General features: G+C 42.6%; 2 protein-coding genes across 2 annotated transcripts; both read left to right on the top strand.

The window, feature by feature from the left end:
• The first annotated feature begins 13,697 nt into the window (after positions 1-13,697).
• On the top strand, positions 13,698-16,352 carry LOC137243992 (streptococcal hemagglutinin-like). Its single transcript, XM_067772373.1, has 2 exons — positions 13,698-13,715; positions 13,787-16,352. Exon 2 carries the CDS (start codon positions 14,073-14,075, stop codon positions 16,350-16,352), a length of 2,280 nt encoding a protein of 759 aa, XP_067628474.1. The 5' UTR covers positions 13,698-13,715; positions 13,787-14,072.
• A 57-nt stretch (positions 16,353-16,409) lies between these two features.
• LOC137243990 (uncharacterized) lies at positions 16,410-20,520 on the top strand. Its single transcript, XM_067772372.1, has 2 exons — positions 16,410-20,378; positions 20,450-20,520. Exon 1 carries the CDS (start codon positions 16,410-16,412, stop codon positions 20,208-20,210), a length of 3,801 nt encoding a protein of 1,266 aa, XP_067628473.1. The 3' UTR covers positions 20,211-20,378; positions 20,450-20,520.
• The last annotated feature ends 5,384 nt before the right edge of the window (positions 20,521-25,904 follow it).

The following is a 25,904-nucleotide window of genomic DNA, read 5'->3' on the forward strand; positions in this document are numbered from 1 at the left end:
GGGGCACTCTACAATAGATGCCATAGCAGAAGTTATAGACGCAGTCAAGAAATCCGAGACAGCGTGCCACAGAGCAAGACCTATAGTGTTGCTGGTCACGCTGGACGTCAAAAACGCTTTTAACTCAGCTAGGTGGGAGGACATGCTTGAGGCACTAGAAAGCACTTTCAAAGTACCGCAATATTTGTTAGAAATTTTAAGGGACTACCTAAGAGAGAGGTATCTAATATATGAAAGTACTCACGGTCAAAAAAAGGTAAAAATAACAGGTGGAGCAGCCAAGGGTTCGGTACTAGGTCCCGATCTCTGGAATATAACTTACGACAGTCTTCTTCGATTAGACATGCCAGAAAGCACCTTCCTCGTTGCATTTGCAGACGACGTGGCAGCTGTGATAACAGCACCAAGCTGCGAGCTGGCACAGCTAAAATTAAACCAGGTCATGCGTAATGTAAATAGGTGGATGGCTGAGCACGGTCTCCAGTTAGCAACAGCCAAAACAGAGATCGTCATCCTCACAAAGAAACGTATTCCCACTACCAGGAACATGATGGTTGGGGACCAGGCAATAGAAACACTCGCTTCAACGAAATATCTGGGAGTGAGGTTAGACAGCAAACTCAACTTCTCGGATCACATACGAGGGACCTGCGAAAGAGCTGCGCGCATAATAGCGCAGTTGAGTAGATTAATGGCAAACACAGGTGGCCCAAAGCCATGCACAAGGAAGTTGCTTGCATCAGCCTCGGATTCTATACTCTTATATGGTGCAGAAATCTGGGCGGACGCAATGAAATACCGGAAGAACCGAGTCGCCCTCACCTCGGTCCAACGCAGAGGGGCGCTGCGAATATCTTCGGCTTACCGCACGGTATCAGCTGAAGCTGTCCTGGTCGTTGCGGGAACCATACCGATATATCTTCTCGTTGAGGAAAGAAAAACAATATATGACAACGGATCGCAAGCAAGTAGAGCTGCTGTTGCCATGCAGGCGCGAGAAGAATCGATCCGATGTTGGCAAGATCAGTGGAGCAACAGCATCGTAGGAAAGTGGACTAGGGAACTAATCCCTGAACTTGATCCATGGTTGAAGCGACCGCACGGAGAGGTAGACTTTTACCTGACCCAGTTTCTAACGGGACATGGTTACTTCCGCAAATACCTACACAGAATGGGTAAGGTTGATAGCCCGAGCTGCCTGTACTGTGGGGAAATAGACAATGTACGCCACACCTTCTTCGAATGCAGGCACTTCTCCCATCAGCGAAGGAGGGTAGAAGAGGTACTTGGCGACCTATCCCCGGGCAGTGTCATTAATAACATGACCTGTCGAAGAGACAGATGGGATACGGTCAGCACATATGTGAGGCATATACTTACCAGTAAACGAGAAGACGGATGCCTAGCCCATTAGCGTGAGAGTAGCCATAGAGCTCACGTAGCGCGCACCCGTACCCGAAGTAATGCTAAACGCGGTCCCAGGTACGGGGATTTGCGCGGGCCGTGGGAGGTTAGGTTTTAGTGGGTAGGCCTTCATGGAAGAAGGGAGTCCTACACTCGGAGAGTTTCGCAGTGAGGCTTAAATATCCCGGTCAGTGCATAAAGCATTTCCTCCTTCCACGAAACACAAAAAAAAAAAAAAAAAAAAAAAAAAAAAATGTTTGTTTCGTTTATGTAGATACATAATGATTGAATTATTGATGTGCATTCACGTCACTGTTTAGCATCGGCTTAGCGACGGCAGCACTCCTTAGTTTGCTAATATTCGTAGCACTGTCCTCCACCTAAGTCTGATCGTCCCGATTAGACAAATTTCTCGACTTAACCGCAGCTAGCCTCTCCAAATGAACCACTTTCATTTTGGTTCGTGGTTTGCCAATGGTTTGTATGCGGTACACTACATCGTTGATCCGTTTTACAACTTTGTATGGGCCTTCCCAGTTACACTGCAATTTCGGGGACAAACCTTTTTTTCGTTGTGGGTTGTATAGCAGCACCAAATCTCCTTCCTGAGACCCTTCCGAATTAATTGCTTTATCGTACATCGCTTTCATCTTGTCACTCATAATCTTTGCTCGTTGCCTTACCAGATCGTATATCTCTCTCAGCTCTTCTTCCAAGACACCAGTGGATTTCTTGACATTCATCTCCGCATCGGCATCTATCCCATACTTCAAATCAGCTGGCAGTCGAAGGTCATTGCCAAAAATTACCTTTGCGGGAGTTTGGCCCGTTGTGCCATGTATTGCCGATCGGTAGGCCATCAAGAATAATGATATGTGTGTATCCCAGTCCTTATGGTACTTGTCTACTACTTTCCTTAAATGCTCCTCCAATGTTCTATTGAAGTGTTCCACCATACCATCGGACTGAGGATGCAATGCAGTTGTCCGTGTTTTTCGAATGCCCAACTTCTTGCACATTTCTTGGAACACAGCTGATTCAAAATTCCTGCCTTGGTCAGAATGTAACTCCATTTGTACACCATACCTTGCAACCCATTCGTTTTTAACCACTTCTGCTACTGGTTCTGCTTCTTGGTTTGGGATTGGGTATACCTCTGGCCATTTACTGAAATAATCCATAACCACCAGTACGTATTTGTTTCCGCGGTTGCTAGTAGGAAATGGACCTGCGACATCCATGGCGATCCTTTCAAATGGTGCACCTGAAATATACTGCTTCATCTGGCCATGACTTCGGGTTTTGGGCCCTTTCGATCTGTTGCATACCTCGCAATTGGCAATCCACTCGGTGACCGACTGACGGCAACCAACCCAATAGAATCTCTGCTTAATTTTCTCGAGTGTCTTCGTGATTCCAAGATGACCTCCACTTGGACCATTGTGCAGCTCGCTGAGCACGTCAGGAATCCTCTTCCTGGGAACAACTATCAGTTTCTTCTTGCATTGACCATCCTCACTCTCCCATACTCGATGCAAGCAACCGGATATCAATTCTAAACTGTTCCACTGTGCCCAATATGACTTCGCAATGGAACTCTCTGCTGACATCTCCTATCTGCTTGGTCTTTCGTTTCGTTCGAGCCCTTGCATAACATGTGACATATCTGTATCTTCTAGCTGACACTTTCTTAGTTGTTCCTTGTCCCATTCATCCGTACACGTTATAGTCATTAGCCGGACATCTATAATGTCTTCTTTAGCCTCGGCCTTTGAGCAGTGCTTGCATTCCAGACTACATGGTCTTCGTGACATTGCATCAGCTTTTCCATGGGTACTACCTTTTCGATGCTCAATGGAAAAGTCATAGCTTTGTAGTCGCTCGATCCACCGTGCCAATTGTCTTTCCGGATTATGGAACTGCAGAAGCCATTTCAACGCTGCGTGATCTGTCCTGACACGGAATCGCCGGCCGTAGAGGTATTTGTGAAAATGTTTAATGCACTCTACCAATGCCAACAGTTCTCTCCGTGAACGCAATAGTTCCTCTCTGGTTTTCCAATTGAACGGCTGTAATATGCAACTACCTTCTCTTGTCCATCGACCAGTTGTGATAAAACGCCTCCTATAGCATATCCGCTCGCATCTGTATCTAGAATAAACGTTGCTCCTGGAATCGGGTATGCCAACAATGTGGCAGTGCACAATCGCTCTTTCAATGGTTGGAAAGCTACTTCTTTCTCCTTCTTCAATTCAAAAGCTTTATTTTTTCTTGTTAGCTCGTGGAGACTATGGGCTACGCTGGCAAAATTTGGTACAAATCGGCGGTAATATGTGCACAGCCCAAGGAAACTTCTCAATTCATGCAGATTCTGTGGTCTTGGCCAATCCTTTACTGCCTCTATCTTTTCATTCGCTGTACAGACACCTTCTGTCGTTACCTTGTGGCCCAAATAATTTACTTCCTTTTTAAACAGCGTACACTTTTCGGGACTTAACTTCAGACCAGCGCCAGCTATTCTCTGGAATACTTCCTCCAAGTTCTTAAGATGTTCATCAAAACTCTTGCCCAATACGACGATGTCGTCCAGGTACACCAAGCATGTTTTCCAATGTAGTCCTTTCAGTACCTGGTCCATGAGTCTCTCAAAAGTAGCTGGTGCATTACAAAGTCCAAAAGGCATCACTGTAAATTGCCAAAGACCATCACCGACACTGAAGGCTGTTTTCTCTTTATCTTCCTCCTTCACCTCAACTTGCCAGTAGCCGCTTTTCAAGTCCAGTGTGGAAAACCATTTCGTACCAGATAGCGAGTCCAGAGTGTCGTCAATTCTTGGCAACGGGCAGCTATCCTTTTTCGTAACGTCATTCAACTTCCGGTAGTCCACGTAAAACCTCATTTTTCCATCCTTCTTCTTTACAAGTACTACCGGTGAGCTCCATGGACTAGCTGATGGTTCGATGACGCCGCTGTCACTCATTTCTTGTATGATTTGACTCACAACTTCCCGCTTCGCCAGTGGAACACTACGTGGAGCTTGACGGATCGGCCTCGCATCTCCAGTGTCAATTTGATGTTTCACAACATTGGTGCGGCCTGGTTTGGAACCATCCTGGTCAAATATGTTCGCGTATTTTATGAGCAGTTGTTTTGCCTTACTCTGATAGGCTTCCTCTAGCCCATGCGTCCATGCTGTGATATCATTTGAAATATCAGTATTACTAGATGAAACGTGTTCCTGGAGCTGTTCACAGTTAATAACTACTTCGGCCTCTTGGCATCTTCCCAAAGTAGCTCCTTTGATCAAATTGAATGGTGACTTGAACTCATTGAGTACTCTTACCGGAATACGTCCATCTTGTTTTGTCATAGCCAGGGTTTTTCCTACAAGTATGTTCAGTGCTCATTTATTTGCTGTTTCGACAACCCACAATTTGTTTGTCCCACAATCTCCATCAACCTTTTGCCCAGATGACTGCTTCTGATTTTGGTGGTATTTGCTGACTCTCTTCCACCAGCACTCGTTTACTGCTGTAGCCTCTCTAGTAGCCGAAATTAAGTGGCACATCCATGTTCTTATATCGCATCGTCTTGCTTTGCATATCGATTTTGATGCCTTGGTTGATTAAGAAGTCCACTCCAATTATGATTTCATCAACAATACCTGCCACTATAAAATTGTGTAGTACCGTGACGTTCCCAATTGCTACTTCACATTCTACTTCTCCAATTACCTGGGTGTCTTCTCCAGTGGCTGTACGCAATATTGCTCCATGCAATGGTCTTATCTTCTTGTTGACTAAATCCGCTGGAATGATGGAATGAGATGCACCCGTATCTACAGTCAGTAAACGTCCCTTTCCATCCACATGTCCTCCGACAGTAAGATTGCTCGACCTTCTTCCAAATTGTGAGATAGAGATTATGGGGCATTCAATTCAGGGAGTCAGCTGTGCCCCTTGCTGCTGACTCGCTTTAGTTTAACGATTGATTTGTCTTGGAGATTTGCTCATCTCCTTCTGCTCTGCGTTTACGACCACCCACATTGTTGGAACTGTTAGGGTTGTGTTGCAATAACGCGCAATATCCCTGGCTTTCCACACTTAAAGCATTTGACTGCATCATTATTCTTCTGCTGCGTACACTTCAATGCTTCCAAAATTACGTCTACCCAGTCTGGCTTTTCCACTTCCACGCGATGAGCTTTGTACGCTGGCTTACTCAAAAGTGAGGCTGTTTCCTGAGTCAGTGCATGCGATACCGTTTTAGCAAACGTTAGTTTTGGATTCGCATATGTAGCCCGCTTCGTTTCCACATCTCGTATGCCATTTATGAAGCTCTGGATTTTTACCCTTTCAGTGTATTCCACGGGTGCGTCCGCATTTGCAAGATGAGCCAATCTTTCAATATCTGAAGCAAACTCCTGCAATGTCTCATTTGCTTTTTTGGTAGCGGTTTTGCAACTCAATTTGGAATATCTGTTTCCTATGCTCGCTTCCGTAACGTCTCTCTAAAGCGCTCATCAATGTTTCGTAGTTGTTCCGCTCGTACTCTGGGATGGTCTGTAAGATTTCCGAAGCTGGTCCTTTTAAAGCTACGAACAATGCAGCAACTTTATCTTCAGCATTCCAGTCGTTCACTGCTGCGGTCTTCTCAAACTGTAGCTTGAAGACCTGGAAAGGAACAGAACCGTCAAAAGATGGAGTTTTTACCTTCGTATTACTCGCTGAAGCAGCCGGCCGATTAAGTTGCAATTCCTGTATACGACCTCTCAACGCATCCACCTCTGCCTCGAATTTTTCTTCAAACTGCGTTATTTTCTCGTCTATACGCGCTTCGAGTTTTGATGATATACGCGCCTCTTGTTCTTTCAGTTGTGTTTCCATCTTTGATGTAATCTGTGTCGACATTTCTGAAATGCGTGTCTCGTGTGATTCCAGCTGGGATGCCATATATGTCTTCTGCTCTTCCAATTGTGATGTTATATGAGTTTCCTGCGATTCCAGTTTGGATATCATATACGTCTTCTGTTCTTCCATCTTCGATGTTATTCGTGTCTCTTGGGATTCCATCTGTGATGACATATACGTTTTCTGTTCTTCCAATTGTGATGTTACTTGCGACGCCATTTCTGAAATGCGTACCTCCTGTGATTCTAGTTGGGATGATATTTGTGATGACATTGATGTTACTGTCGATGTTTGAGCAGCTATTGCAACCAATATCATGTTCAAGTCTGTACTCGTAACTGTCTGCGATGTTTCGGTTTTCTCTTCTATTTTTGTGTTGTCTCGTCCCCATCAGGATAAAAGACATACTCGTCCACATCAATTCCTTCTGCTTCCATTGCCTCTCGTAGCCGTGCCTGAAGTTCGAGTTTAACGCCGCTTGTATTCAATCCACGGCTCTCCAACTCCTTCTTCAGTTGCTGGATCTTCAATTCATTGAACTTTGCCATGTCCTTGTTGTCCTCCGGAATTAATTCAACAATTCCTCTTCTGACACCAATTGTAACGAATTCACTTGCAAATCCTCTTATTTGCAATCTTCTGCCAACGTTCGTATCGCTAAATTGTTGAATAAATAACTCCAATTTTGAATAATGGAAAAATGGCCTTTATGAAAGTACTTCACAATAACACTTATACTTTGCAACGAATAACTTGCTTAACAACCAAACTGATTGATAGTTCAAATGAAACTCTACTATTCAAAATAATACTGCTATTGCTCGCTAGATATCGTCTTAATCGAAACTGATTGACAACTCAAATCAAACTGAATTACATCGCCTCTACATCTGTTGCCTTTTATACTCTTTGGTTTCCTCGTTAGCATCTTCTAGAATCTACTAGCATTATCCATGAGCTCTCAAACTTCTCAGCTATAACTAAAATTGCACAATTGTATACATCTTCTAGGCGCTTCCAGAATCTACTAATCCAGTAGTTCTCAAACTTCTCAGCTGTAACTACAATTGCACAATTTTATAGTTTTTCTCATTGCATACTTATAGGAGTATCTCAGATATATGCATGTGTTAGTGCATTGACTCTCCGCTGCTCGTATACGTACATGGTACATATATGTAGACGCAGTTATTGTTTCGTTTATGTAGATACATAATGATTGAATTATTGATGTGCATTCACGTCACTGCTTAGCATCGGCTTAGAGACGGCAGCACTCCTTAGTTTGCTAATATTCGTAACAATATTAATAAATTATGAAACAAATTGTATCCCCCGGAAAAAAAGTGATTTTTTTTTTAAATTTTGCTGTACGTTGACTTTTGTGGAACACCGTATGTTGGCTGAGAGGAAAACTATTATATCTCTGTTAAAATCTAGTACGTTTAAAAAATGCGAACATGTATTTAATACACTAGGAAGCATATGTCTGCGTACAGGTAGTTTTTTGCAATTTTTATCAACTTTAGCCTCAGTAGAATAATTTTAGCAAATTTCCATATAAAAAAATACTTTTAAAAATTTGTATGAAAAAAAATTGCCAAAAATCAGGAAAATTTTTTCACACACAGCCACAGTAGAATAATTTTAGCTAATTTCCTATACAAGTATGGATCAAGATCTAATAGATTAATTGTAAAATATATCTGAAAAAATTATGCAAATTTCGCAAAAATTCTACCAATTATCATGAAAATTTTCAAGTTTTTTCTCAAAATTTTTGGTATTTGTTGGAGTACGCAGTTTTGTAGCACATTTTATTTTGCTATAATAAGGTGTTAGTCTCAAGTTCGTAAAAAATTTTCCTGATTTTTGGCAATTTTTTTTCATACAAATTTTTAAACGTATTTTTTTATATGGAAATTTGCTAAAATTATTCTACTGAGGCTAAAGTTGATAAAAATTGCAAAAAACTACCTGTACGCAGACATATGCTGGCGAGTGTACATTTTCATGTGACACGGTGTGCTTGAACAAACTTTAAATACAAGGTCAAAGCACATCCAAAAACATGGCAATATGAGTGCAGCTACAATCACGCGAAGGGGTATATGATTAGAATATAATGTAAAATTACACCCATCCTGTTAAGCTGGTCTTGATAGCCTGTAAATAAAAACTAGAATTTAGAAAAAATAATATAGTATTTAAGCCCGGTTTTTCACTTCAAGTTTAAACTCCAGTCAAAGTTGACTAGAGTTTAACCCTGCCACTTTGACTATTTAAATCAAGATAGGCAGCAAAATTTTTTGAAAATGAACAAAGTGACTCTAATAAACTCCAGTCAACTTTGACTGTAGTTTAAACTTCAACTGAAAAACCCGGCCTTTGTATTTGAAATGTATCTTGCAAAATAGTCGCTTATCAAAACAGTTCTCGGAGTTGAGTCTCCGTCGGTTCTAAAGCTGGTTTCAGGTTCCTCTAAAATTTGTGATGGTGATATTTCAATATCATTGGAGGAAGCGGATCTTTCGCAGATATAGCAATGTTATGAAGAACTGCGCAAGCCGATATAATTGCCATAACGGTGTCCATTGATACTCGAATTTCCATAGATAAGATTGGAAAACGTCGTTTCCAAACTCCGAAAGTTCGCTCTATGGTGTTCCGAGTACGAATCTGGGACTCGTTATATAACCTTTCTGCCGCAGATTGTGGATTTAGTAGGGGAGTCATCATATATCGACATTTTTTGTAGCCACTGTCCCCAAGGATCATATAGTCTTTAAAATATCCCGTATCCAGTAGGTATTTCAAACGGCTACAGTTGAATATATGATTGTCGTGAGCAGATCCTGGCCACCTCGCTACTAAATTTTGAAAACGTAAGTTTGCATCACACACCGCTTGAATATTGAGTGAAAAATAACCCTTTCTATTGCGGTACATTTCCGCATTGTCACCACCTGGTGATTGCACCCTAAGGTGGGTACAGTCAATAGCCCCAATAACTCTGGGAAATTTTGCGATTTTATAAAAATCGAATACAGTTTGCTCCATGCCAGCTGGATCACGGAATTTCACCCAATCCTTAGAGAGTGATGCAATAGCATTGGACACTTCTCTTAATACTCTGCATGCCGTGGGTACGCTTACTCCACAAAAGTCGGCCACAGTTATTAAAAAACTTCCTGTTGCATAAAACCTGAGTGTTAGCAAAAGCTTAGTTTTTGGTGTAACATTGGTTCGTCTGAAAAATATATAAATGAAGAGTATTAATTGCTTTTTGTGGTCAGATAAATGAAGTATAACAAAGGTTTCTAGCATAGTATTGCTACCTTGTAGAATAGTTTTTCAAATCGTAAAATCAAAGGATTTGGAATTATAGGCGTTAGCAACATTTCAAGGCAAAAAATTTTGCCAAGGCAATTAAGCCATGAAAAAACAAGTTCAAGACGTGGAAAGGATTGAATAAGATGGGATACGATGATAGGAACACATTTTTCATTCTAGGCACTGAAATTGCAATTTCAAATGGTTTCTAGGACACTTGCAAAATTTTTCACGCGTGAAGACAATACCCAGCTTTATGCTTTGCTCTTTTGTAGTGTTATTTTTGCTATTGGTCTGGCTTTGAACTTCAATAGAGCATGGAGACAAATGGGAAATGTGTGTTTTTCGAGTATAAAATGGGTTAACTAAGCTGGAACTGGCTTCGGCAGTTCGTTTCGGTGTGGATAACATGGACGTAGCTCATAGCTATGTGGTTAACATTTGCTTTTATAACATTTAAATATTTGATTTAGGTTTACCCCATGGTCCTATGCTTTGTCTAAGTTCAGATTTGGATTATTCGTGGAATAAAACCTTTATTGCTATTACCACTCTGGAGCAAAAGAATATTCAGCAGAAACTGTGGCCTAAAACCAAACCTGGTCATGGGATCATACACAGCAGTCATTAGACCAATACTAACGGAGGCACAGCAACCAAGCAGTTGCTCTGGAGTAGCAAAAGTAAACACTGCTATTTATAACTGTCCTATTAGTGCTGGGCGTAATAGCGCTTTCAATGCGACTTAAAATATCCATACAGGTGCATTTTGTCAACCGGAACCTTTCCGTGAATTCTTCCTCCGTGTACTCTTCAAAATAATCCAAGCGGTTGCGAAAAGTCCTCTTGGCTATAGTTCGCTCACTTGTTTCCTCATATGCTTCTTCCAGTGCATGCACATAAAACGCACGTCGGTTTTCCATAGCAATTTTAATTTTATTTATTTTTTAATTTTCTTTCAAAATAAATTCACTTGACAATCAGCTGTTTTGTGGTTTTCGAGGCGATAAATTTTAAAGGCTGGATTGACTGCCTGTTAAATTTTTCGACGGAATAAACAAAACAAGCACTACAGAAAACAAAATTTCGTTTGAAGGAGAGATAAATTTTAGCACGCAGTCGATAAAACGGCCCTAAGTGTGATATCTTCTGCATAGACGTCAAAATTCCAAAGTGATTGGATCACCTGATTTGTATTTGACTATCGCTGTCTCCTTCTATAACTCTTTCTATCACCCGCTGAAGATAGGCGCCGCCATATTACACCCTGTCAAAACGCTAAAATGTAGCCATATTGAACATCCTGTCAGGCATTTGACAAATAAGATATCACACTTACAGGCTAACCTAATATAAACGCACGCAAGACATTTTCTGTCAAAAATGTCTCATGCACATACAACTTGTATGAGAGCAACCCAAATTGAATTTTCTGCGTGAAAACCTAACTCGATTTCCAATTTTTGTTTTGCGTGACATTTAGATTTGACGTTTACTGCCAGCTGACGTTTAGTTTTTATTTACAAATTGTAATTTTGTTTCGTGCTAAAATGGAGGTAAGAATTAATTTTCGTAAAAAATTATATATTTTTATTAAATTATAACCTTTTTGGATTTATTTCAGATTTGTAATGAGCAGCTTATTACTGCCGTGCAAGCGCACGTTTGTTTGTACAACAAATCCTCGGCGCTTTATAAAAATAAAGCTGCAAAGGATGCAGCATGGGAAGCAGTTGCAGAAGCAATCAACAGCAATGGTAAGTAAATGCTGGCGGTGGTTTATTTTTGTATTTTAATAATTATTTTATTGTTTTTCAGCCTATAACTGCAAAACACGCTGGCGTTCTTTGTGCGATCGATATAGGAAGGATAAATCCGAGGATGCAGGGCGGTCAGGTGCTGGCACCAGCTTTAGAAAGCAGTGGAAGCTGTTCAGCACGATGCAGTTTATTGAAGAATCTGCAGAGGAGGGAAGGTAAGGAAATTTTGGTAATTCTTTACGACAGCATGACACTGTTAATACGCGTCCAAAAATATCGAAAGATGTGTCAAAAGGCGCGTATTGACCTCGACAACAACAATCCGAATGCGGAAAATAAAAATTGTATCTGTGTCCGGAGATATTTGCAGTTGAAGTTTGAGATTTTCATGTGATTGTTGTAATTTCGTACCCACAAAAAAAATTGTTTTGCGCGGTTATAGTTTTGGTATCAAAACCGGTGTTGGACCCATCCAGGGTAATTTTTTATAAGCGCGGCCGAAGGCCGCCAATGCAGAAAGGTGTTCTGCGCAAAAATACTATGGATGCCACCCCCGTTTTCGGAGGTACCCACAGGTATTTTTTCGGTTTTTCGTTAATATCTTTTGAACGAGTTAAAATTTTTATTTCCGCCTTCGGATTATTAATACTGGTGTCAAGACGCGTCGTTTGACATCACTATTTTTGGACGCGTATTAGCAGTGTCATGCTTTTGTAAGGAATTACCAAAATTTTTTATATTAAAGTAAATATTTGTGCCTGAGTGTCGCTAATGTTTCCACTAGTATATCGACTGCTAAAACACCTTCAAAAATGTCGGTAGCGTAAAATCAAAAGGAATAATTAGGCCTATGAAATGTTTATTACCGTTTTTGAATTGTTGGTACCGAGATTTATGGATGTATTTTAGCTGTCTATCGCAGACGTAAAGTACTCTAGCATTTAAGTGAAAGTTTCGATGTCCAGACGTTTGTCTTTGTGATTCAATGAAATATTTCATAACGAAACCCAGGGCAGTTTCAAATATCATTGAGTTTTTTGTTTTGTCGCGGATCGATCCGCAATCCCTCCGCAAAGCATCCGTCGGATATCGTAACAATCACGAAAATCTTTCATTCAAAAAAAAATTTCCAATTTTGAGGCTTATTTGGGATCATTTACAAAAATTTAAATTGCTATATACTTTGAACGCCTATAATAAACTTTTATTAAATCTTTTTTTCTACTTCCAGTCCAGTTACCAATGTAGATTCTCCTAAGCCACCAGACAAACGCCCTTCACCTCGTGAGCCGCCGAAGAAGAAAAAGGTGGATGACCTTTTTGAAGACGTTTTGATAAAGATGCGGGAAAGGTACTCTGCGGCTAATACGCAAGAAGACGAAATATTTTTCTCTTTGCTTAAATCTAAACTTGCAAGGCTGTCTCAATCGCAAAAGGACGAGTTGCATCTTAGCACTTGTTTCAAACAAATTGAAACATTATAATTTATAAATTAATATAAAAGTTATCACTCTCGACTGATTCATACACCTGAGAAAAGAAAAATAGCAGTGGCAATTTTTATCACTGAATTGATTTGAGTATGTGGTTTTGTAGCCCAATAAATTTTAGTACAACAAAGTACAAATTATAGATCTCTCATAATTCGCCTTGATTTTTGACAATTTTTTTCGAGGGTATTTCAGATTTTCGCCCATAAAATGTGAACAATTTTTTGTTGGTTGCTTAAAATTTATTGGGCTACAAAATCACATACTCAAAACAATTCAGTGATAAAAATTTCGACTGATATTCTATTTTCTGTTCGCTGGTAAAATAATAGCAGTGGTACTTTTTATCATATTTCGTCAATTTATTTCTCTTTTTTATTTTTGATAATTTATGAAAAAACTTTTGTAAATTTTGTCGCAGAAACTATGCAAACCAATCTCAAAAACAGTTCCAAAAAAATTCTAAAGCTCGAAAAAATTCTACGAATATTTCGAAGTTTTCGATTTAGAGCTTTCAGATGTTTGTTGAGTATGCAGCTTTGTAGCCAATTCAATTTTACTTTAAAGAAGTGCAAGTTTCAAAACGATATTGGCCAACGTTTAGTTTTGAGAATTTTGTTGTCGATGGTGTTGCTCATTTTCTTCTATATCATCATTCATTATATGTGTGGCAGCACGGCCGCACGCAACCCTGTCGATCATTTGTTACTTGTATTTATTGTGAATCATCTGTTTGTATGTATGCATTGGAATGTAAACCGCGATTGTCTCTTGTCAATATCATTCGCTGAAAGTAAGCCGGACGAGACGCAACCGCGGTAAGTTTAATTTGTACAATTCCATTATTTGTTCGATTGTCATCACATTTATATTCTAATCCCTGTTCTAGAAATAAACTCTCTTTCTCTCAAACATTTCAACGTTAAATTAGTTTGATGTTAAATTTCGAGTAATCGTCCGAGCTGCAGCGATCACATCTTTATTTCGCGATGCAATTTCTATAAAGTTTGCATTGGCAAATAATTTCATCACTGGAAGGGAGCACCGTTACCGGCGTTTTTGTATGCTGTCTAAACAATAAGTACATTTTTTCTTTCGTCATACTAAATGTATATGTATGTTGCTGCAAAGCAGCTTGGTGAAATTTATTATATATATTGTTCCATTTAATTAACATGCCATTGGGGACTTTACCGCGAACACCGGTACGGAGGAAAAGTCCACGTTTCCAAGAGGATCAGCCAACAGAAAGTGAAGCAAATACACCAGAAAATTCAATAAACGTAGCAATGAGTAGCGTCGAAGGCAACAACATCGCTCAACAAGTACAGCAAAGTAATTTACAAGCAGAAGTGGTAAGCGGTGAAGGAAACAGCCAGCGGCTGCAAGAAGAGGGTGGCGCTAACAACGTCAACAACGTAGAGGCACATAATAACGTCATATCTGTGCTTCAGAAACAAATCGCAGCATTGGAGAGTGAGTTGAAAAGGGTGCATAACAAGGTTAGGGAGAATGAGGCGCAGAACTGCCAACTAAAATTAGCGGTCCAACATCATACGATGTCAACTCCCGTTACAAATGGAAATATCTACGAATCTTCCAACCAAGTAATGCATCCCGTTAACTTTCCCATGTCCTACGCCACCGTACAAAGCTCTGTTGCGCCCTCAGCCGACGCCGCTGCGCCAAACGCTGCTTCCTTCGTCCGCGCTACCCACAACGCAATGCAATCGGGCCATTCTGCCGCGCCTGATCCCACTGCTTCATCTAATGCCTTCTGTATCGCAATGCCAACTTCCTCCGTGCTGGGTGCTATTGTTTCAACCACAATTGCCAGTGATGTTTACAATGCCATACCAGGTACTACAACCGCCAGTGCCACATTCGCCAATCTTGCCAGTGATTCATACAGTGCCATGTCACGCGCTTCTGTTGCCAGTGCGACTAAACCCGCTTTCGCTAATAATGATGGTGATTCATATTGTGCACTGGCAGGCGCTTCTATTGCCAGCGCCAACTATGCCGGCGTTCCATATAAAGCCATGTCAGGCGCACCCGCTGCCAGCGCCAAGCCAGCCAACTGCGCTGCCCCATTTGCCAGCGCCGGCTATTCTGCCAGCGTCAACGTCGACGCAACTACTTTTGCCAACCGCGCCGTAGCATCGTTTTCCACCGTGCCATTCGCTGCCGCCGCAAAAAATATTGCAACGACATATCATAACGCAGCTCCAACTACAACCACCGGAGTCTTTAGCGCTAATTCCGTTGAAGCAATTTACGGGACAATGCCTCACGCCACACGTTCGTTCGCCGCTACAGATATTGGTAGCTCAAATGCCCCTGGCTACAATGCGGTCCCCGCCTTTCAGTCAGCATCAGGATACAGCGCGTCTCTAGATTCAACTCCTGCTATATCGTCTTCATACGGCAACGTAAACAACACATTGCCACCGCCACCCGTCAGCCGTCCCATCAGCATGCCGTCTACCTTAACGTTTCCAAGGAAACTCCAAGATCTTCCAGAGTTCAGTGGACTAGCTGAGGATTGGCCACTCTTCATCAATGCGTTTATAGAATCTACGTCTGCATACGGGTATTCGATGTTGGAAAATAACCAACGCCTTCAAAAAAGTTTAAAGGGTGAAGCTAGAGAGACTGTGAAATCGCTGCTTATTCACCCCGACAACGTCGACGCCGTTATCGCGCAACTACGTTTTAGGTTCGGTCGACCAGAGCAGCTCATTCAAAGCCAGCTAGCTGCGGTAAAGGAAATTAGCCCTATATCGGAAAACGGAGTTGTCAAGATAATATCACTTGCTACTAAAGTAAAAAATTTGTCTGCCTTTTTACAGACCGCCGGCGGTCATCAACATTTAGCAAATCCAACCTTGATTTCCGAGCTAATCAACAAGTTACCAATGTCAAAGCGCCTTGAATGGGCGCGCTACTCATCCGCGATACAACCGTATCCTACTGTCGTTCACTTAAGCGAATGGCTAAGTGAAATAGCCAGTTTAATTTGCAAAGTCCAAGAGCACGAGCCACGTGAGCCAAAACGTCGGGTGGTACTACACGCCGTAGAAGAGCAACCAACTCATAAGTCCAAATGTGTCATGTGTCAAAATTATCACAAACTTCAGGAATGTGAACGTTTTTTGAACGCGAGTGTAGCAGACAGGTGGAAGTTTGTAAAAAGCCAACGATTATGCTTCGCATGCCTAGCTAGAGGCCACTCCTCGCGACAGTGTCGCCGACGCAAAACTTGCTTATCCAATGGCTGCAAGAAAACGCATCATAAGCTGCTTCACGATGCTATCCCTGTGCACCGTCCTGCGGAGAAGTCCGCATCAGACATACAAGATCGTCGTACCCCAAACTCAGCATCAGTACTGAGTTGCGTCACTAACGTCAAGTCTAGTAAACTTCTTTTCCGTATTTTGCCCGTGGCGTTGTAAAATGATGGGAATACAGTTGACACTTACGCTTTATTTGATGAAGGTTCTTCCGTTACCATGATCGACAGTTCACTAGTCGAGGAGTTGGGTCTCAAGGGTGAAGCGCGAAGCTTAAATGTGCAGTGGTTTGGTGGGCACAAGGCACACCAGCCTGCTTCAGTGGTCAGCATGTTGGTTAGCGGGTGTGGTATAAATAAAAAGCACACGCTTCGCCATGTCTACAGTGTACGTGATCTGAATTTGCCATGTCAGACTCTGAGCGATACTGATATTTGTCAAAGCATTAGTCATAAACGATTTCTACCACTAGTACCATATAACGGGGCTACACCAAAACTACTCATAGGGCTAGATCACTGCCACTTAGGACTTCCGAGTGAGACCATAAGAATCAATGCCAACGGGCCGTATGCCGCCCACACTGAGCTGGGGTGGACAGTATTTGGACCCTCAACAGCCCCTTCACCAGAATCGAACACAAGTCTCTTCGTAGGGCATACGTCTGAGCAAAGGCTTGACGTCATGATTGCTGACTATTTCAGCACCGAAGGGTTTGGAGTAAGGTCATCACCACCCATTGAGGGCAAGGCAGACGTGCGAGCACGTTCATTGCTTGCCTCAACCACGCGCCATGTAGACGGGCACTACGAAACCGGCCTGCTTTGGAAAACAGACGACGTCCATCTCCCTGAAAGCTACTCAGCTGCGTACAAACGTTTGGTCGGTATTGAAAGGCGCATGCAAAAAGATCCAGATTTCGCCAATGCGTACAAGGACATCATGGACTCTTACGTCACCAAGGGCTACGCGCGTAGACTCACGCCAGATGAAGCAGCACAAAGCTCCCAAAAAACTTGGTACTTGCCACACTTTGGGGTGACCAATCTTAACAAGCCTGGAAAACTTCGCCTAGTGTTTGATGCTGCAGCTGAGTCCCATGGTGTTTCTCTCAACTCCCAGTTGCTTAAGGGTCCACAAGAATACCAGCCTCTGCCGTCCGTGCTATTCCACTTTCGGGAAGGAGCAGTAGCAGTATGTGGCGATATAAAGGAAATGTTCCATCAGGTACGCATACGTAAGGAGGACCGATGTTCACAACGTTTCCTATGGCGTGACGGCAACACATCAAAACAACCAGAGGTATTCGAGATGGTAGTAATGACGTTCGGAGCGGCTTGCTCTCCATGTGCCGCCCAGTATGTGAAATCCCTGAACGCCCTAGAACACCAAGACAAGTCTCCTCGAGCCGTGAAGTCGATCCTTGAACGACATTATGTGGATGATTTCGTTGATAGTTTTAACGATGCTAAGGAAGCAATTGACGTAGCGAAGAAAGTGCGTGACATCCATAAGATTGCAGGGTTCGAGTTACGCCGCTTTACATCGAATTCGCAAGAAGTTTTGGAGGCACTCAACGGGACGGAATTTGCCATACCCATTCTTAGCAAGGAAGGGATAGCCGTTGAGAAAATTCTTGGTATGGTCTGGCAGCCGTCTACCGACTGTTTCACCTTTAGACTTCGATTCCACAAAATAGACGACGCCATCAACACTGGCGAACGGAAACCCACCAAACGAGAACTGCTCAGCATTGTAATGTCGATATTCGACCCCCTCGGATTTCTCAACAACCTTACGATTACAGCGAAATTATTAATGCGTGAAATTTGGCGAAGGAAGATTAAATGGGATGAACAATTAGCCGACGATCTCAATGATGCTTGGCGTTCATGGCAACAACGACTTCCATCAACCACATGTTTGCAAATTCCAAGATACTACTTTCGGTGCGAAAAGCCAAACGATATTCAGCTGCACATTTTTGTTGATTCTAGCGAACAGGCGTTCGCAGCAGTGGCATACTGGAGGATCGAAAACTCGGCTGGTGAAATAAGCGTATCCTTCGTCTGCTCAAAATCACGCTGCGCTCCACTGAAGCCACTCACTGTGCCGCGGCTCGAGCTGCAAGCCGCAGTTCTCGGCACAAGATTGATGCAAACAATCCGTGAGGAGCATGAGGTTGTCATATCCGATTGTGTCCTATGGTCCGATTCAACAACCGTACTCAAGTGGATACGCAGCGAACATAGACGATATAAACCATTTGTCGCCCACAGAGTGGCGGAAATCATAGCCGCTACAACATTATGTAGTTGGAGATGGATACCAACAGGTCATAACGTTGCCGACGAAGCCACCCGAGCTAGACGCACTTGCACTGAGTCCGAATCGTGTTGGTTAAGTGGCCCTCAGTTTTTGCGAATGAGAAAAGAGTATTGGCCAACAGGCCCCGAAATCCAAGAAACTGACGCTTCCGGCGATGAAGAACTCCGACCGATACATGCCTTGGCCGTTGTGAGTAATATTTTTGTCGATTACAACCGTTTTACATCTTTTTGCAGACTGATCCGAACAATTGGATGGGTGACTCGTTTCGTGGGGCGATGCCGCAACGGTAAGCAACCTGATGAGGTCTATGGATTAACGTCATGGGAATTGGAAGCGGCAAAGACAGTTATTTATCGCCAGGTTCAAGCTGAAGCGTTCGCCGCAGAACTCCGTTTGCTCGAAAAAGGCACTCCCATCTCTCGGTCAAGTGTGATCTACAAACTCTCGCCTTACATAGATGAGCATCGTATCCTTCGCGTGAAAGGTCGCATCGACGCCGCAGAATGGCTACCAGTTCCCACTCGACGTCCTATTATATTACCCTCAAATCATCCGCTAACAAAGCTTCTAGTGAAACACCATCACGTTGCCATGAAACATCAAAACGCAGAAGCAACAATCTGCGAAATCCGTCAAAAATATTGGATACCCCGATTGCGTAAGTTACTTCGAACCGTTATTAGTAGCTGTCAAGTCTGTCGATTGTCCAGAGCGGCGCCAGTTGTACCCACTATGGGCCCATTGCCCGTTGATCGTTTAACGCCGTACGTAAGACCGTTCTCCTACACCGGCCTCGATTATTTTGGCCCTATCATTGTCACGATCGGCCGACGTCAAGAGAAACGCTGGGTGGCACTGTTCACCTGCCTCACCATTAGGGCGATACACTTGGAACTCGCTCATGACTTAAGTACAGATGCGTGTATCATAACTATCCGCAACTTCATCAATCGTCGCGGAGTTCCCGTGAGAATAAGGTCAGACAATGGAAAAAATTTTGTGGGCGCCAATCAAGAAGCTAAACGGTTTAGTGAAGTATTCGACTGCGAGCGCTTGCAGGCAGAAATGTCAAGTAAAGGAGTGGAGTGGTGGTTCAACTGTCCGATCAATCCATCCGAGGGTGGTGCGTGGGAACGGATGGTGCAGTGCGTAAAACGAGTGCTGCGTCAAACACTGAAAGAGAGATGTCCGAAGGAACACACACTGATTTGCTTCTTGATCGAAGCGGAAAACGTCGTCAACTCTCGTCCTCTCACTCATCTGCCAATATCACCTGACCAGGAGGAACCACTCACGCCAAACCATTTCTTGCTCGGCACGGCCAACACTGCGCACACACCAGCGACTCATGTACAGCCCGAAAGGCTATGTGCTCTGCGAAAGCAGTGGAGGATTGCTCGCCAACTACGAGATCACTTCTGGAAGAGGTGGATTGCAGAGTATTTGCCAACACTAACCCGTCGTGCGAAATGGTGTGAGGCTACAAGATCCTTGAAGATTGGCGATATTGTGTTTATTTGCGACAGTTCCATACCACGTAATCAATGGTGTCGAGGCATTATAGAACAAGTCTACCCAGGAGTGGATGGCGTCGTCAGGCAAGCGGACGTGCGTACTTCGAAAGGAACGTGGCGGCGAGCTGCATCCAAATTGGCTTTGTTGGACGTAGAATCTAGTGAATCTTGTTGATTCACGGGGGCGGGGGTGTGGCAGCACGGCCGCACGCAACCCTGTCGATCATTTGTTACTTGTATTTATTGTGAATCATCTGTTTGTATGTATGCATTGGAATGTAAACCGCGATTGTCTCTTGTCAATATCATTCGCTGAAAGTAAGCCGGACGAGACGCAACCGCGGTAAGTTTAATTTGTACAATTCCATTATTTGTTCGATTGTCATCACATTTATATTCTAATCCCTGTTCTAGAAATAAACTCTCTTTCTCTCAAACATTTCAACGTTAAATTAGTTTGATGTTAAATTTCGAGTCATCGTCCGAGCTGCAGCGATCACAATATGAAAGAAAACGATCGTCTTAAAACCTAATTTTCATTAAAATAAAATTGAATTGGCTAAAGAGCTGCATACTCAACAAACATCTGAAAGCTCTAAATCGAAAACTTCGAAATATTCGAGCTTTAGAATTTTTTTGGGACTGTTTTTGAGATTGGTTTGCATAGTTTCTGCGACAAAATTTACAAAAGTTTTTTCATAAATTATCAAAAATAAAAAAGAGAAATAAATTGACGAAGTATGATAAAAAGTACCACTGCTATTATTTTACCGGGTCTGTATATCCGTAAAGTACAAAATACATAACAAAGATGTGCCATTTGTTTGTAAAACCTTAAAAAACATAAACATAGATACAATAAGTACAAATTTTGAATTTTAGTAAATAAAAATATTATTTATTTATTCTCAAATTTTTATTTCATTAGTATTTAAAATAACGGTTGTTAGTTACTAAAGGTGGTATCAAAAGACACGTCTCGACCTCCGTTTTAAGAATCCGAAAACGGAAATCTTTCTGTCGAAAGTTATTCACAAAAAACCGTAAAATTACCCAGAGCGGGTCCGAAATATGGGACCTGATCCATAGTTTTTTTTGCATAGAACACCTTTCTGCGTTGGCGGCCTTCGGCCGCGCTTATAAAAATTACCCTGGGTGGGTCCGACACCCTTTTGGGGATCAAAACTAAATGCACGCAGAACACCTTTCTGCATTAGTGTGTAAGTGTGTACAACAAATCTGACGGAAAAACAACAACCACATGAAAATTAGAACCGATTTTTTGCTTATATCTTTTGACAGAAATAAAAATTTTAATTTCCGCTTCCGGATTCTGAAAACGGAGGTCGAGACGCACCTTTTGATACCACCTTTGATAATTTTCGATAAAAATTAGGTGGTGCACCGTCTTGTAAAACGTTACCGAATTCGCAAATATATTTTTGTATATGCTTACAAAAGAGTAGCAAAAAGACGCTGCTCTGGATCTACTGCAGGCCTACGAGATTCCTTTAGTAAATATGGTTCCAACAGTCTTAAAAATGTTTCGAATAGGTCGCAAGACATCCTCACGGACTTATAAAAGAAGTCTGGATCTTTGCGCTTCAGAATATCATAGCCAGTCGCTTGGAATCCAAATTCATCCCAAGTTTTAAATAATTGGCGTCTACATCTGCGTCCATGCTGCCTTTGATGCATTTCCCGTAATAAAATAAGGTCTTCCGTGTCACTTAAAATTTCCATTATCTCCTTTTATTTTCTTTGTTAAATTGTTAATCAAACGTATTAAATTTGAACTTGTCAATATTTTTAGAAACAAATTTGACAGATATGACAGCTCAGTTACGCACGCACGCATGCTTATTTGGGTTAGGGCAAAAAACGCCGGTTGTTTGCGTGCGCTAAAAAAACGCAGTGCGGTTTTATTAGGTTGGCCTGTTAGTTATCATTCACAGTGCATATCTGCGTTCAGCGTAAAACATATCTGTGTTGACAGGAATGCAATCACCCCGGCATGCCATTTGTTTTGTGTATGTTGTAAATAAGGTCGCCGATGATTTGGTCGGTGACAATGATAAGATTTTGTGAGGAGATTGTTTTTTATATTATTACATAGCTCATCGGAGGGTGGGCTGGGACCTGTAGCCGTTATGGTGCAAGCATCGGCATAGAATACAATAGGCATCATCCGGTCTCAAAGATAGTGAGCCAGATAAAATGTTTTACGTGTAACATTGTGAATGATAACTAAAGCGGGAGCATTGGTGCGGTATGTCGTATCGCTGTAGTCGTATCCCTAACGTAATCAGCTGTTTAACGTTACGACGGTAAACCAAAACCCAATTGGTTGGCTACGACACGGTTACGACCTTGGGGGCACCAATAGTCGATTGCATTGATTCTCATAAGGTTGGTCGAATCAGCTGTTAAAAGGTTACCGATACGGTTACCGATAAAGCACCAATGTCTTTAGCTTAAGTGTGATATCTTCTGCATAGACGTCAAAATTCCAAGATGATTGGATCACCTGATTTGTAATTGACTATCGCTATCTCTTTCTGCATTTCTTTCTATCACCCGCTGAAGATATGCGCCGCCATATTGAACACCCTGTCAAAAAGCTAAAAAGTAGTCATATTGAACATCCTGTCAGGCAGTTGACAGATAAGATATCACACTTACAGCTCTATTCTAATGGAAGATTTATTACTTTTGCTATTATTGTGGGAAGCTCCTCTGGGGATTTTGGGGGTAATTTCAGGACGGTTTTGGGGACTCCCTCGTGGTCATTTGGGGGACATTCTGGGATGGTTTTGGGGTTTCCATTGGGTGCTTCCGGGGTCATTTGGGGCTCGTTCTGTATCGTTTTGGGGACTCCCTCGGGGTCATTTGGGGATCATTCCGCTACAGTTTTGGGGACTCCCCCGGGGTATTTGGGGGTCGTTCCGGGATGTTTATGGGGACTCTCTCGGGGTCGTTTAGGGGTAATTTTGGCATGGCTTTGGGGACTCCCGCGGGGTCATTTGCGGATCATTCCGGGACGGTTTTGGGGACTCCCTCGGGGTTATTTGGGGATCATTCCGGTACAGTTTTGGGGACTCCCCCGGGGTAATTTGGGGGTTGTTCCGGGATATTTATGGGGATTCTCTCGGGGTCGTTTAGGGGTAATTTTGGCATGGCTGTGGGGACTCCCGCGGGGTCATTTGGAAATCATTACGGGGAGGTTTTGAGGAGTCCCTCGGGGTCATTTGGGGATCATTCCGGGACGGTTTTGGGGACTCCCTCGGGGCATTTGTGGGACATTCCGGGATGGTTTTGGGGACTCCATCTGGTCCTCCCGGCGTCATTTAGGGGTCGTTCCGGTATCTTTTGGGGGCTCTCCCGAGGTCATTCCGGAATGGTTTTGGGGACTCCCTCGAGGTTATTTGGGGGTTATGTCCCCCAAATGACCCCCAGAGAGTCTCCAAAAAGATCTCGGAATACCCCTAAATGACCCCGGGAGGACCCGATGGAGTCCCCAAAACCATCCCGGAATGGCCCCCAAATGACCCCGAGGGACTCCCCAAATGGATCCCTGAATGACCCCGAGGGAGTCCCCAAAACCATCCCAGAATTCTCCCAAATGACTCCGAGGGAGTCCCTAAAAACATCCCGGCACGACCCCAATTCACCCTGGGAAAACTCCGAGGGAGTCGCCAAAACCACTCCGGAAAGACCCCGAGGGAGTCCCCATAAACATCCCGGAACGACCCCTAAATGACCCCGATGGAGTCCCCAAAATCATCCCGGAAGACACCCAAATTATCCCGAGAGTCCCCAAAAAGATCCCGGAACGACCCCCAAATGCACCCGATTGGGACCCCAAAACAATCCCGCAATGTCCCCCAAATGACCCCGAGGGAAACCCCAAATGCCCCGAGGGAGTCCCCAAAGCCATGCCGAAATGACCCCCAAAAAAACTCAGCGGATTATTTTTTCCTATTCCAATTTCGGGATTAGAAGCATAAAATGAGACATATCGCTCCAATTGCTCATGCGTAGCACGTTCCACTTTTGATTTCTTTGAAAAAACTATGATTTTAAAATATTTGTTACAAAAAATTAAGAACAATATTTAACTCTTACGTTTTTTCCATTTCGCGATTGTTGCACTAAACCGTTGATTTAAATGAAAATAAAATAGTCCATTAAAATAATAATTTATAAACTAAAAAAAAAATAAATTTAAAAAATGCTTGCAGTGGGCTTTGAACCCGCAACCTCAAACGTGTGAGTCGGGTACGTCATCCACTGTGCCACGACTCAACACCTACAAACACATCAAATTACTACCTTATAACTCAACTCATAAAAAGTGGTAAAAGTCTAGTTGAGGGGTCGACTGCTAATGCGCTACCAAAAATATCGAGAGAGGTGTCAAAAGACGCGTATTAATCTCGAGAATAATAATCCGAAGGCGGAAAATAATAATTTTACCTTTGTCCGGAGACATTTGCAGTTGAAGTTGGCGATTTTCATGTGGTTGTTGTTGTGTTTGTACCCACAAATAAAATTGTGCATCACCGTGGTGGTAGCCACCGTTATACCACACACCCGGACTTGGCATGGCGTAGCCCAGGGTTATTTTTTATAAGCGCGGCCGAAGGCCGCCAACGCAGAAAGATGTTCTGCGCAAAAATACTATGGATCCCACCCCCGGTTTCGGAGGTTAATATCTTTTGAACGAGTTAAAACTTTTATTTTCCGCCTTCGGATTATTAATACTGATGTCCAGACGCGTCGTTTGACACCTCTCTCGATATTTTTGGTAGCGTGTTAGCAGTGGACCCCTCAACTAGACTATTACCTAAAAAATTACCCTGGGTGGGTCCAACACCGGTTTGGAGACCAAAACTATATCCGCGCAAAACACTTTCTTCACAATTTTTTGTGGGGACACAACATTACAACAACCACATGAAAATCGCCAACTTCAACTGCAAATATCTCCGGACAGAGATACAATTTTTATTTTCCGGTTTCGGATCATTGTTGTCGAGATTAATGATCTTTTGACACCTATTTCAATATTTTTGGACGCGCATTAGCAGTGTCATGCTGTCGTATAGAATTACCAGCCAGATAAATCCACAGTCTGGTTCAAATTGTGAACCAGATATTTTGTTAATTTCTTGTCCTTGGGTTTTCAACACTGCCTTTAATAAAGCCTACTTTTTCCAAATTAGTTATCGTTGCTTCGCCTCTACCCTTATCCCTGCTAGACAGAGCTGACGGAAACTCCAACACATTAAGCGGGAGTCATTGGTGCCGTATGTCGTATCGCTGTAGTCGTATCCTTAACGTAATCAGCTGTTTATCGTTACGACGGTAAACCAAAAACCAATTGGTTGGCTACGATACGGTTACGACCTTAGCGGCATCAATAATCGATCAAAGAGGATAGATATATATATAGATATATCTATCCTCTTTGCTTGTACCACAAAATGTCAGTTAATCGAAGTCTATCAAAATTTTCTTTTGACTTGACATTCATCTGCACGACGAAGTGATTGAATTCGCTTTGCCACCACCTGGTATAAATTCGCCTTGTACAACAATATGTCAATTAATCGAAATCAATGATAATTCTCTTTTGACTTGACATTCTTCTGCACGGCGAATTGGTAGAATTCGCTTTGCCACCACCTGGTATAGATTCGCCTTGGTACGTACGCTTCAAAAAAAGGAAGCACAAGATGTTTGTTTACATTTTTTTGTATGCAAATTTGTGTAATCAGTTAAAAAATGTTACTTATCACCCTTTTCTCTAGTCTGGTTTAAAATTGTCTTTCATAATTTACAAAAATGCAAACAACGTTTAATACCT

Source organism: Eurosta solidaginis, chromosome 3 (assembly GCF_040869045.1).
Source record: "Eurosta solidaginis isolate ZX-2024a chromosome 3, ASM4086904v1, whole genome shotgun sequence".
NCBI lineage: Eukaryota > Metazoa > Arthropoda > Insecta > Diptera > Tephritidae > Eurosta > Eurosta solidaginis.

Bases quoted from the DNA above. Each gene is read 5' to 3' on its own strand.
- LOC137243992 (XM_067772373.1), top strand. From the start codon at position 14,073: ATGCCATTGGGGACTTTACCGCGAACACCGGTACGGAGGAAAAGTCCA.
- LOC137243990 (XM_067772372.1), top strand. From the start codon at position 16,410: ATGATCGACAGTTCACTAGTCGAGGAGTTGGGTCTCAAGGGTGAAGCG.